The 13143-nt window shown below is 28.5% G+C and overlaps 1 protein-coding gene across 3 annotated transcripts in view; it reads right to left on the bottom strand.

The window, feature by feature from the left end:
* Window positions 1-13143, bottom strand: part of LOC107170059 (ABC transporter G family member 20-like) — a 68088-nt gene that overhangs the window by 21507 nt on the left and 33438 nt on the right. For 2 of the 3 annotated variants that reach the window (XM_015520067.2, XM_015520068.2), the window contains exons 1-6: window positions 7615-8123; window positions 2518-2650; window positions 2287-2441; window positions 2090-2197; window positions 1003-1096; window positions 765-917 (exon numbers count right to left, since the gene is read on the bottom strand). In XM_015520067.2, the coding sequence (XP_015375553.1) occupies window positions 765-917; window positions 1003-1096; window positions 2090-2197; window positions 2287-2441; window positions 2518-2650; window positions 7615-7781 (810 nt within the window). In that variant the 5' untranslated portion in view covers window positions 7782-8123. Of the gene's footprint in view, window positions 1-764; window positions 918-1002; window positions 1097-2089; window positions 2198-2286; window positions 2442-2517; window positions 2651-7614; window positions 8124-13143 lie in introns of those variants that run through there. The other variant, XM_089216221.1, reaches the window with a different exon arrangement.

Below are 13143 nucleotides of genomic sequence, written 5' to 3'. Positions count from 1 at the left end.
GCGGTCATCCCGGCGCGAGCTTCACTGATAACAATGTAAATATTATGAGAGTTACTTATCTAGTAAGTATAGAAGTCTGTGAGTGTGACACACAATGCGACACGCCTTTCAATGGTCGATTATAAACAAAATTAAAATAAATTAATTTAAGGGAAACATTAAATTAAATAAACATTATAATAACCTTTATGCAGCTCCTATTATTTGTAAAATGGACTGCTGACTTAATTTTACTGCTTTAAACAGAAATTTTATTTTCGCTATACTGCCTTAGAAAAAGCAATATATTACATATGTATATGTATATAAATGAAATAATTTAACAATGCAATTTAATAAAATAAAAAAGTTTAGGGAAAACTCATATTTCCTAGTAGGTAGCTGGCAAATTATTAAATTTTTGTTTTGTAGACCTTAGATACCTTTGATACCTTAGCCTGCCTTTATTTATAACATATTATATTGAGCGTAACAATGCAGGCCAAGCAGTATATTGACTTTAAACATAATATTTGCTTATTAAATAATATTATATTATGATATTAATTACTAAATATAAAGTAGAACATAACACGATATGTTGAATTATTGGTATTGAGGATTAAGACTTATGGATTGTATGAAAAATATGACAATGGTACCTATATACGAGTATCAAACATTGATTATAAAAACCCATATGGCCATAATTACTTATCACACAGGAAAAATCGTTTTTTATGATATGTTTATTATTTAAAAAATCAAACTGTATCGTTCCGTACTTGTTTTACTGGTATTTTGAAGCTGTTTGTCTTTGCCACATGGTTTTGGCAAATCTTCAAAAATGCTTCCTCCAAATACGAACAATTGCACGAAGTTAATAGTTCCGTTGGCGTTGCTTCAGAAAGAAGAGTACCTTTTCTCATCAAACCGATCTATAAACAAAACATATTTATTAACATATGTTTGTTTATATATAGGCACATTTTACAAAAGAAAGTTGATAAAAACTCGTCTCACCATTTGTGACTGTTTTGCTTCTTCGATATAGTGCGTGGTGATTATCACTGTTTTGCCTTCATTTGATGTCAAATCCAATAAAAGTTCCCAAATACTAAAAATCCAAATTTCAGTTAGTACTGGTAAAAATGTAAAATAATCACATATATTTTTTTTAACTTTATTTTTAATTTATAATAAATAAATATAATTTAAACTGACTTTCTAAAAAACTACTAAGTTACTTTCTATAATATATCTCTCACATTATTTATACAATTTATTATATGATATACATAATGCATTATGTAATAGATACCTATGTAATATATGTAATATATATAATGTAATGATTATATCATAGGCGTAACTAGGATTGAATAGTTCCATGGGCTAGAGTCCCATTTCAGGAAACCAGAGAAATTAAAAATAAGCCATGTGCCTTGAAAATACCCCCACAACCGCGAAAGTCATTAGAGTTTAGTCATTACGGGGACTAAGGAGCCATCTATAAAATAAAATAAATGAAATAGTAAAAGCATCCCTCCCTTCTCGATATTAATAATACATTTAGTATAATAAATATATTTTAACTGTATAATACGACTCTACTACTCCAGTTAGATGCGAATGTTTTTAAAATATCATTAATCATTATCAATAATTTGATTAGATAATTTCCTTTCTATATGTTTACCGTGACAGGATCACTGAATCTGTTTCACCCGATATTATAGGTCACTTCCCCGTCTGCCATTTTCCTGTCTATATTATATTTAAATGTTATCTTCTAAGAATAATAAAATAAATCTAGAAAAGTATAATCTATAGATGACGTAAATAGTGTATGTTTTTATTCTCATCTCATTCTTAATCTCGCATAATGCACATCCATAATACTTGTTTATTATATATTGGTACCTACATATAATAATATTATTATAAATAAATGTTGTACATTGAACTCATGCAGCTTTTGTTTTTTATGTAAGATTATGTTTCAACCACGGAGAACTAACAAGTAAAAGTTTATAGGGAGTAGTGCTTCTAACGTCTATGTTCGATATTAATTTAAATATTTAATTTTATTAAACGCAGATTCAATTACCTTTGGCTAATCAAAGGATCCAGGCCAACTGTAGGTTCGTCTAAAATCAACAGTTTTGGGTCGTGAAGCATCGCTACTGCAAGCGAAACTCTTCTTTGTTGACCACCACTTTATAAGAAAAATCAAATTTATCACGAAAATATAAATTAGTAATACGAATCGTGAACGAAGTTTGTAAAACTTTCTCTATTGCTTACCTAATCTCTTTTAGACTTAAACTGTACGATGGCAATTTCAAGAGCTCCTTTAGTTCTCGGCCTCTTGTTTCGATAACATCATTTGACAAATTAAATATGTAACCATAGTACATGAACGTTTCTTTTATGGATAATTCATTATGCAATGCCAATTCCTTTAGAAACACAGATGGAGGTATGTAATATTAATAATTAAAAATAATACTCGATAAGGTGATTTAGTGGCATTACTTGTGGCATATATCCAATATCAGATATATGTTTGCCTTTGAGTTTAATCTCTCCAGAATCTAAATGCAAACGACCGACGATACAGCTCAATAGAGTCGTTTTTCCACAGCCACTAGGTCCCAATAGCCCGTATCTGAAAATTAACAATAAGTGCAAATTAAGTTTTTGTCCGAATGAATGGTTTTTTCTCATCACATCTCATGAATTCCGATTTTGACTACATAATATAAATTATAAATTATTGTGACATAGCCATATACATACAAATTTCATCATTATAATTAATCATATTTTTGCATTTTTATCATATGCAATATTAGATATATTTATCTAATTTTCACTATTATATATTCTTAGAGGTTAAGTGGTAAAAGATACATTTTTTTGTTTTTAAGTATTATGTTGTTTATAATTTAGGGAGGTTAGTCGTAAGTATAAAGACAATTATTTTTTAATTTTTTTTAAATGTTTTTAATACACGATACATTTTTTTTTGAATTTTTTTGCATTTTTGTGTGCATAAATATGTGCATATTTAACAATAATTTTTGCATAAAAATCCGGGCCCTTATTATTACTATAAAATTCTTAGTGGAATAAAATAAAGGAACACAATGCATAAAAAATATATCTTTCTTTAATTTGAAAGAATGATAAGTTCTAATAATAATGTTAAAAGTTTAACGTTTTGACTCACATTATTCAATAAGTTATGACTTTATGACTTTATGATGAATTAATAAAATACGCATGCATGCGGTCATTAGGGTATCTAATTTTCTATCTTACATAGGTATTATGTAAATGTTACTCGCTTTACACAGCAAATTACCCACCTTTTAAATATATTTTTAACTTTTTCTCTATGCATGTGGCAAGTTGTTATGTAGGTACCGAAAATATTAGTGGGACTAGAATTTTATTAATGTTTTATGTGTGAAATATTTTTGATATATTTAAAATATGTATCATACTAAACCAACACGCTATATGTCGTGTAACTAAAATATGTATACGACACGGAAATATCACATCGTATTTTTAATTTTAAACGAACCAAATGTTATTTAAATTTCTGATACCTCTATCGTCTTTGGCACATAAAATCACATATGTGATAAGTCTATCCAAATCAAACTTTTATATGCGTAAGGTAGGCGATTATGCCGAGCCCGAACCAATGACATCATGTGATGGTTATCCTAGTTATCCCAATATTTCAATAAATTATGTTTTTTTAGATTGGATGTCGTATTTCTAACTACAATGATTTAACATTTAAAAATAATTAGAAGAAACATTTTTTTGTGGGTTGTATATAAACACCTTTAATATTTATCAATTAAATTTTTCAGTTATTTGTAAAAGAACGAGCACGATTCTTGTTATTTAAATATTGGACATTTTTATCATTTCTACCTAATTATTTATGAACCTACTCAATATTCATTCCATAATATTCACTCAATTACACAGATAATTTAATGAAAAATACTAGCCAAATGTATAACTAATAACTTTTGTTGTTTCAAATATTATAATATAATACAACTTAGGTACCACTCGTTAATTATTAACGAGCTAGTGACCTAAAGTTCAACAAACACGTGAAAAAGTGAAAATAAATTAAAATGTTTAATGGCTATAGGTTAGGTATACCTATAGTATATACCAGGCGCGTAGCTAGAAATTTCTAAGGGAGGGGGGGGGGGTTTATTCAAAATAAATTGAAAAATTATAAACACAAAATTGATAACTTTACGTAGGTATACGATAGTTCATCATGATAATCAAATAATCAATAATTAAGAAGTTGTAAACGTTTTCTTACACGCTGCATAAAAAGATTTATTAAATCGTGCATGAAACGAGTAATGGATAAAACGTAACAGAACGGTCTAAAATAGTAATTAATGCCGGATCCCGGCTTAAGTGATTTACAATATTGTTACCTATCGTAATATAAACTAATAAACTTCATTTTGATAAATAAGTGTAAATCACGATTTAAGATAATTCGTGCTTATGATGCATCTTTATCTTGATAAAAAAATATTAAGTATACCACGGCTGATGGGGGGGGGGGGTGTTATTACACCTGTAACACCCCCCTGGCTACGCGCCTGGTATATACCAATAATCAGTCATGATTAGATGAATAACAATTTGTTTAATGTGAAAAATATGTTTTTACTGTTATAAATAAAATATTATATACCTACTGACTACGGAAGTAAAGTTGTTGCCTAATCGTTTAATAATAATATTTGTATTCTAATTAGAACCAGTTAGCGTTGGCAATAAAAATAATAAGTAGGAATAACATAAGATTATGTATTATTGGTTATATTATAAAATAAATACTGTTATACTAAGGACCTAAGTATATGTTTAGAAAAAATGTTTTATACATTTTATTTTAATAATGTGTTAGTGATAATGATCCCTAATTATCAACTATTATTAACACATGCAGTTCCGAAGAAAGAGTAAGAGATTCATAGGTACATTTGCAGACTGCAGTTTTCCAATTTTTCGATGCTCCTGTTAACATTTTTTAAACTTATAGTTCTATATATTATTATTAGTATAGTTATAATACCGTGAAATGGCGATATTAATGATAACCACCTTCATTTGATCATAATTTCGTAATTAACCACTAAACTTATTTTTTGTTCGTGTTTCATTACAATATTTCTTGATCTTTTTACTAGTTTATTCAACATCAACATTAAGTAGGTATGTTTATAAATTATTAAAATAATAAATATATTAGGCAAATGTATTTGTATCTAATAATTTATTATAATAAATTTAATATCATTGATTGCTTTTAAAGTTTGCGTACAGTAGACAGTGGTAGTGGTGCAGTGCACTGCAAGTGCAAGGCCTAGAAAGATCAGCCCAGATATTGGAACAGCAAATTGATTAGAGCCACTGATGTATTTTAAAACACTTTCGACATAATTATTTTTAAATCTTAAACACACACCCATGTATCCGCGATTACTAACAAATAAAAAAAATCAACTATTAATTTACTTATAGACATGACATATTTTGTCATGAACAAAACCAACTTTCGGTGTCTCTGTAATCAATTATACTTTATTATTAAATAAGACTGCGGGGTTAGGACACCGAAATAATATAATAGTAGATACACACCTACATACGTAAAAAATATATATTTATGATTAAAAATAAATATGTAATTTATCTTTAAGAATTTTTTCAAAATGTTGACTAATTTAATATTAACATAATATACGTAGAACAAAACTAAATACTCAATCTTATAATCATAATGCTATTAGAACAGTAAAACAAGGGTAAACCAAGAAATGAAGAAACTGTTGCTATTATTACAGCTTCTGAAATATCTGTAGCTGATTTTTAAAACTGTGTGAAATTATCTTCTTATCGACAAATTAACCTTATGGAGAAAAATTAAGATGACAAGAGGTGCGTATCAATTTCGAGCCTAGGATTTTATTTTAGTGTATATTATAACTTATAGGTGTAATATAATTAATAAATGTAAATTTTACCGTGAGTATAACAACGTAATTGCCCAATAAAATATTGTCACTCATATTTGAAGTGGTAGCCAAAGTTATTTTTAAGCTAACCTCCTTCTTAAAATTAATAAAAATTAGGTAGGTACTCAATCAGGAATTAATTTAATAATTATTAGGTTAACCCTTTTATTATCCATTTAATTGTATTGAACCAATATTTATTTTTATTTATGGTTATAAATAGCAATATGCATAAATTACATGTATAATGCACATACTTTTGGGATCTTGCCTTGATAAATTAGTCAGTTATTATGTATATAGAAGATAATATGATAACAGCATGTTGATATATCCATTTATGTATTATAAGTATTTATGCGTATAAATCTCTATTCGTACCTATATATGTGCTTAAGGTGGGAAGGTCATCCAATTAGTAAATACATTTTTAAGGATATTCTGAAAAAATACTTGTTTGGATTTTGAATAAGATTACTCCTATACCAAAAAAAAATAAAATAAAATAATTAATTACAAAATAATCAAGAGTAAGAGTTGGTTTATTAAGTCAACGTTAAGTTGTTAAGATATATAAGATAATTAAGTTGGTGAAAAGTTAATTAATTATTTTTTTTGTATCACTCATTTGCTGGATAATTGAACATATAGCTAAAGTGATTGGGCAACTTTCAATTAACTTCCTATGCTATGTTCGTTGTTATTGCACGATTGGCACACGGCACTACAACCTGAAAAACTAAATGAAAAATCAGCGTTTAAAACTACGTTTACCTCAAGTTAATTCGAAGAACAACCTTAAACTAATTATTAACATAATATATCAACACGAAAACATCATTGTCACAAAATCACAAACTGATTGTAATTTATAATTTGTAATTAGAACATATTAAGCAAACTTGTAATAGCATAAAATATGCTGAGACATTTTATTTTAATTTAAAAAAAATTGCATGATTAGGTATTAGTGAGTGCATATAGTTGTAAATACAATAAGTGCGTTGGTTTAAGTATTTATATATTACACGTTTGTATCCACTGAGTTATTAAATCTTGACATTTTTGTTTGAATATTCTAGCTGTAGAGTTGGTAAAAAAAATTTACTGACTAGGTAATTATGATAACACTTAAATAAAGGATAAATATATCCAATTATATCCGTTCTTATACAGAAAAAGCGTGCTTTCAACATATAATCGTTTCGTCTGTCATACTTCCCTCTATCGTGTCGATCATCGCGTGAATATGGAAAAGTATACTACATATTGCAGGTTGACGGTATTAAAATCGGATACCGATATTGCGGTTTAAGAATCGGTGTATACTGAAAAAACCATCGATGGCGCCTACGCATCCTAGCCTAATCTAATATGGGTATTCGGTGTTAGGTATTTCGGTATTACGCACTACTACGGTATATCGTTCAAACAACTGTACCTAGGTTAGGCACCAGCGTGGTATTTAAGACGTAACCGCGAAATTCTAGATTATCGATACAAGGCGGCATACCACGGTATACAGCCATCCCTCCTAGGTATAGGTACTTACATTTTCCCTGTCGGAATGGTCAGGTTCAAGTCTTTGAGTATGGCCGTCTGACCAAACTGCTTGTACGCGCTTCTCACGACGACCGCCGACGAGGGACGGGGCACGACCGCGGTTTGCTGCAAATTTTCGCCCGGAACTTCGTCACGCGTCACCACCGACGCGGTCATGTTGGTCACGTGTCGTACGCGAACGAAGTTTAAAAATCTCACTATATAACCAGGCACGAGGTGTAGTAAGAAGGCGAGTAAGTAAGTGACGCAGAACACCGTCGCTGCCGAAAACAAATGTTTAATTCGGCGCAGTGAACTATTATTATTATTAGCGATTGCGACGACGATACGACGATATTGCACGGGTGGCCGAAATTCGATCGGTAAAATGAAGCAATAATTGTTACTATCACACGGACGGCACGAACGCAAAAACAGTAATAACGCGAATAATTGTCGATTGTTGCGCGCTGGGAATGTGCCACTGTTGCAGTTGTCGTAAACTGCCTCTAATTGCAGCCGTCGTCGGCACTTTGGGTGACAACCGACCGTGGCGCGCGAAATCGGCTTGCCCCCTCAACGTTAAGTTTATTTTTCGTACGTCACGTCTGTTGTACCAATACCACTCTACATGCACAATTCGATCATTATATTATTATTTATTATGTGTATGTGTGTGTGTGTGTGTGTGTGTGTGTGTGTGTGTGTGTGTGTGTGTGTGTGTGTGTGTGTGTGTGTGTGTGTGTGTGTGTGTGTGTGTGAGAGTTGTATACGATATCCTGCGCCACGTACCGGCCAGGACGTGATCGAAATAAATATAGTAAGAATGTTTGTGTGTGTATGTCCACTTATAAATCGCCACACAAAGAATGTTCGTTTATCATTTGCGAATTTTTTATTCGTTTCAATCTAGCGACGCGTAACGGCCGTAACGCGTACCTATACCACCTACAACTACCTGTAGATATATATCGTACATAATAATATTATGATATTATGTGTCTGTCAACGACGTGAATAGGCTAATCGTAACACGGTTGGTGTACCTACATGTAGGTAAGCCCAGAGCAGGGCAAAGTTTAAAATTATTAAATTTTCAAAATCGAATCATACGTATCAACAGATAAAGTTAATATTATTATTTTCATTCTTCTACATACAAAAAGCAAAATACCTTTACCATAATATGTTAACTTAAAATCTCAGAATAATTAACTTTAAAAAAAATTATATTTTAATAATCTAAAATAATTTTATTTCAATAATATTTATTAGATTTTAATTTTCAAATTGTAGAAATAAAAATGATATTTATTTACTAATAATTAATTAGAGCTCACTCGATATTGATTTTATTTGGAGAGTCTTTGAAGAGTTCTAGAGAGTCTCATGCCTGACTATTCGTGACGATGTGCAATGTTTTTTCAATGCGTATTCCAATAACGTACAACATATCAATCAGATTTGAATTGAATACGCAGATTTAATTAAAGCAGAACCAAAAACCACCATGTATTGACAATAATATAATTAGATAAATTAAAAATTAAGGGAAAAACAGGAAATTTTACGCACAATTAGTTTTCGACAAAATCGATTTTGGTTCTTGATGTAACTTTAAAACAAATGACCGTAGATACATGAAATTTTCACTGAATGTTTATATAAGTATATTCTATCCATCATGCAATTTTAGAAAAATTTTCGACTTGAGTTGAACTATTCATAGTTATTTGCAATTTTCGATAATTATTAGTTTTTTTTTTAAATTAATATCGATAAAAATTTATTTGTAGGGTAGAAAAGCTTGAAAATTTAATACAATGCTCTTAACATATTGTTCCAATAGCAGTTGAAAAATAAAATAAATTCATTGACACATTTGTTTTTTATAAGCATTCAAAGTTTGAATTTTGACAATATACGTAAAAATCACAAAAATTCGCAAATTATTTTAAGCTAGAAATTCATAAAAAATTGTCTTTTTAAATCTGAGATTTGAAAGTTTAATACGAGATTACTTACAAGTTTGTCAAACTTTATCACAAAACAAATGCCCACCGGAAATTCAAATTAAATTTTAATGAGCATTTGAAATTTAAATTTCTACAACATTGGATTTTCACTGGATTTTATATTAAGCGATTTTCTTATTTTGGTCTTATTCTAAACCAAATGACGCAGGTACTTGAAATTTTCACTGAATGTTTATATTGGCATTTTCTATATTTTATAAAATTTTCAAAGATTTTTTAGATTTGTTTTGAGCTGTTCACTGAGATATTAATTTTTCAACTTTTTTAGTTTATTTTTCTTTAAATATCGATAAAAATGTATTTGTTGAGTATTAAAGCTTGAAAATGTAATACAAGGCTTCTAACACTTTGTAACAATAGCAGTTGAAAAATATTAAAAATACATAGACACGATTTTTTTTTATAAGCATTAAAAGTTCAAATTTTGACTAAATACGTTAAAATTACGGCAAAGTTCAAATTATCTTAGATAGAAATTCATAAAAGTTTTTCTTTTAAGATTTGAAAATTAGATACAAGGCTCCTAACATATTTTCACAACAGCAGTTGAAAAATAAAAGAAATTTATAGCCACAATTTTTTTTTATAAGCATTCAAAGTTTGAATTTTGACAACACGGGTACGTAAAAATCACGAAAATTCGCAAATTATTTTAAGCTAGAAAATTCGTAAGAATTTTCTTTTTAAATCTAAGATATGAAAATTTTTAATAATCTAAAACATATCTTAGACAGATAAACCGTCTCCGCTTAGAATCGTTTTTCGTATACAATGATATAATATCATTGGATTCAAATTTAATGCCATCCATTATAGTAACTCGTAACCTGCTGTATAGCAGAGTGACATCCACGACTTACCCGCTTTTTCAAATTATCTATGATAATCACAATTGTGTACATTTCAGTATAGTTTTACATTTTAATGAGAATTAAAAATTATGTAAATAAACAAGGTATTTATTTTAATTTTAGGTCGGATACTACAAGTACGATTCTTTACATAATATTTTAAAATAATTGAAATGTGTAGTAATAAAATGCCTAAGCAAGTTATTTAAAATTGTTTAATGTGAATATTTAAATTTGAATAGCGAATAGTAGAAGTACATGTTACCAATTTTATTCTAAAATCGTTAGTTTATTTACACTTGCTCAAATCAATGTATCGCTGCAATATCTCAGATTCTAAGGTTGAAACGGATTTATTTAATTTATTAAAAAATTTTCCAGTTGTTTTAACTTTAAACCCAAAACCTAATAATCTAAGAGATAAATAATTTCTAGAATTAATACAGTACGTATTTAAAATATGAGTCTTGACTAACGATCAACTATAACACTATTTTTCATTACAAAATAAATAAATTGAATACATTAATGAAATAATTTAAAACATTAAAATACTATGAAAACATTTGTTAGGATAACAATAAAATGACAATTATACCTCAGATATAATGAAAGTAAACATCTTTTAACAGTTTATTTGCAAAATATAAAAAACGGTGCTTTATAAACCATAATAATAAACAAACATAGTTTAAAAAAAATTAAATGATATACATGTTAGGGCAATGTATACAATCGGGGCATATATATACGTACATTGCACGGGCATTGTATTGAATGACCTGCATTTTTGGGCAATTTGAAAATTATTTAATAATTTTCTATATTGTCCGGGCATTATACAGAATGGCCAATTTATCAAGGGCAATATGAACTTAAAAAAAATATTTCCATATTTTGTTTTTACTAAAAGAACCTATATGAAATTAAATTTCCAATACCTATAGCCTGGCCGATTTATCAAAGTATAATAAAGATTCTAATTCATTCGATAACAATTCTCTTATTTTTGATCCACTATCAACTATAATTTATAAAGGTATTAAATATAGTGATTTCACTACATTATTTCCAAGCTTTAGATGAGATCATAGATACCTACTTAATCAGTCAGTTAGTTACATTGATATTATATAGGTACTTTATACATGTATAACATAGCATTTCATTGTGTTCTCGTATATATAGTCGCGTAGGTATTTAGTATCACCTAGTGTAGTGTGTTAACTAATACGATCAGTGTCTTATTTTAATTTGTTTCGCCGTTTAATTTAAATTTAAATTTAATTTGTTAGATATGGAAAATTTTATTTTAAAATTTAACGAACTATTAATAAAAAAAAGGTTCAAATAATACTTACTCAAGTACATCAAAATATGACGATTTGATTGTTTATTTAAAGCAATTAAAAAATCAAACTGAAAAATTTAAACCAAATGATTATAGGCTCTTAAAAATTATGACGTGATTCAAATATCTGAAGAAGAAAAATAAATTGTTCCTATAACTGAAGGTAATACTATAAAATATTATGTACATAATAAACAATTGTTTAACATTATACACGAGGTGCATTTATCAATTGGACATGGCGGCAGGAATAGTACGGAGTATGAAATTAATATGAAATTCAAAACTATAACTAGAGAATCAATTATGCTGTACTTAAATAATTATCAATCGTGTCAAAAAAAAGGAAGTAGGCTAAAAAAGGGTTAGTAGTCACTAGTCAAACCAATTATATCATCTGAAATGAATTCTCGTTGCCAGATTAATTTAATAGATATTCAGGCACAACCAGATGACGAATATAAATTCATTTTAGTGTACCAAGATCATTTGACAAAATTCGTTTTACTCAGACCATTAATACAGACACGCGCTGAAGGAGTGGCGTATGTATTATTGGATATTTTTACAACTTCTAGTGGGCCTTCAATTTTGCAAAGTGATAATGGCCGAGAATTTGCGAATAAAGTTGTAACAGAACATTGTACCATGTGGCCAGAACTCAAAATAGTCCATGGTAAACCACGTCATTCACAAAGTCAAGGTTCAATTGAAAGAGCCAATCAAGGAATAGAAAACATTTTAGCTACGTGGCTACAGGATAATCGTACCAAAAAATGGAAGGAAAGATTAAAGTTTGTGTAGTTTATGAAGAATCGTGAATTACATCAGGGAAGAAGTACAATTTTACCGGATAATATAATTTGCAATTTAAAAAGTGAAGAAGACTTCGAAACAGCTCTTAATTCATTAAAAAAATCAGATGACTGCAGTGATAATGAAATAGAAAATGAAAAAGGTAAAATATAATATTATTATTATAGCTGGGATATTTTTTTCTGGTATTTTGATATGGATAATAAATTATATTGCGCTATAACTAGAATTATCGTCGATTACAATTTTATCATATAATATCTAGGCCTCGATAATAATAATAATTAGTAACCAATTAGTACGTCCAGAACTAAATAAATAACAAATATTATAGTAACGATACTATAAAAATAAAATCTAATTTTTTTTTTTAAAGTAGTTTTTGTAATTTTTGTATTTTTTAAGTGCATTTTTTGCTAATTATTATATTATTATTTTGTATTAATAATATTATAAAAAATAATATATGTAAATTATTTAATTAA

This window comes from Diuraphis noxia, unplaced genomic scaffold (genome assembly GCF_037042655.1).
Source record: "Diuraphis noxia isolate RWA-SAM2 unplaced genomic scaffold, SU_Dnox_SAM2 contig0001, whole genome shotgun sequence".
Lineage (NCBI taxonomy): Eukaryota > Metazoa > Arthropoda > Insecta > Hemiptera > Aphididae > Diuraphis > Diuraphis noxia.
This window is presented reverse-complemented; position numbering and strand designations above follow the sequence as displayed.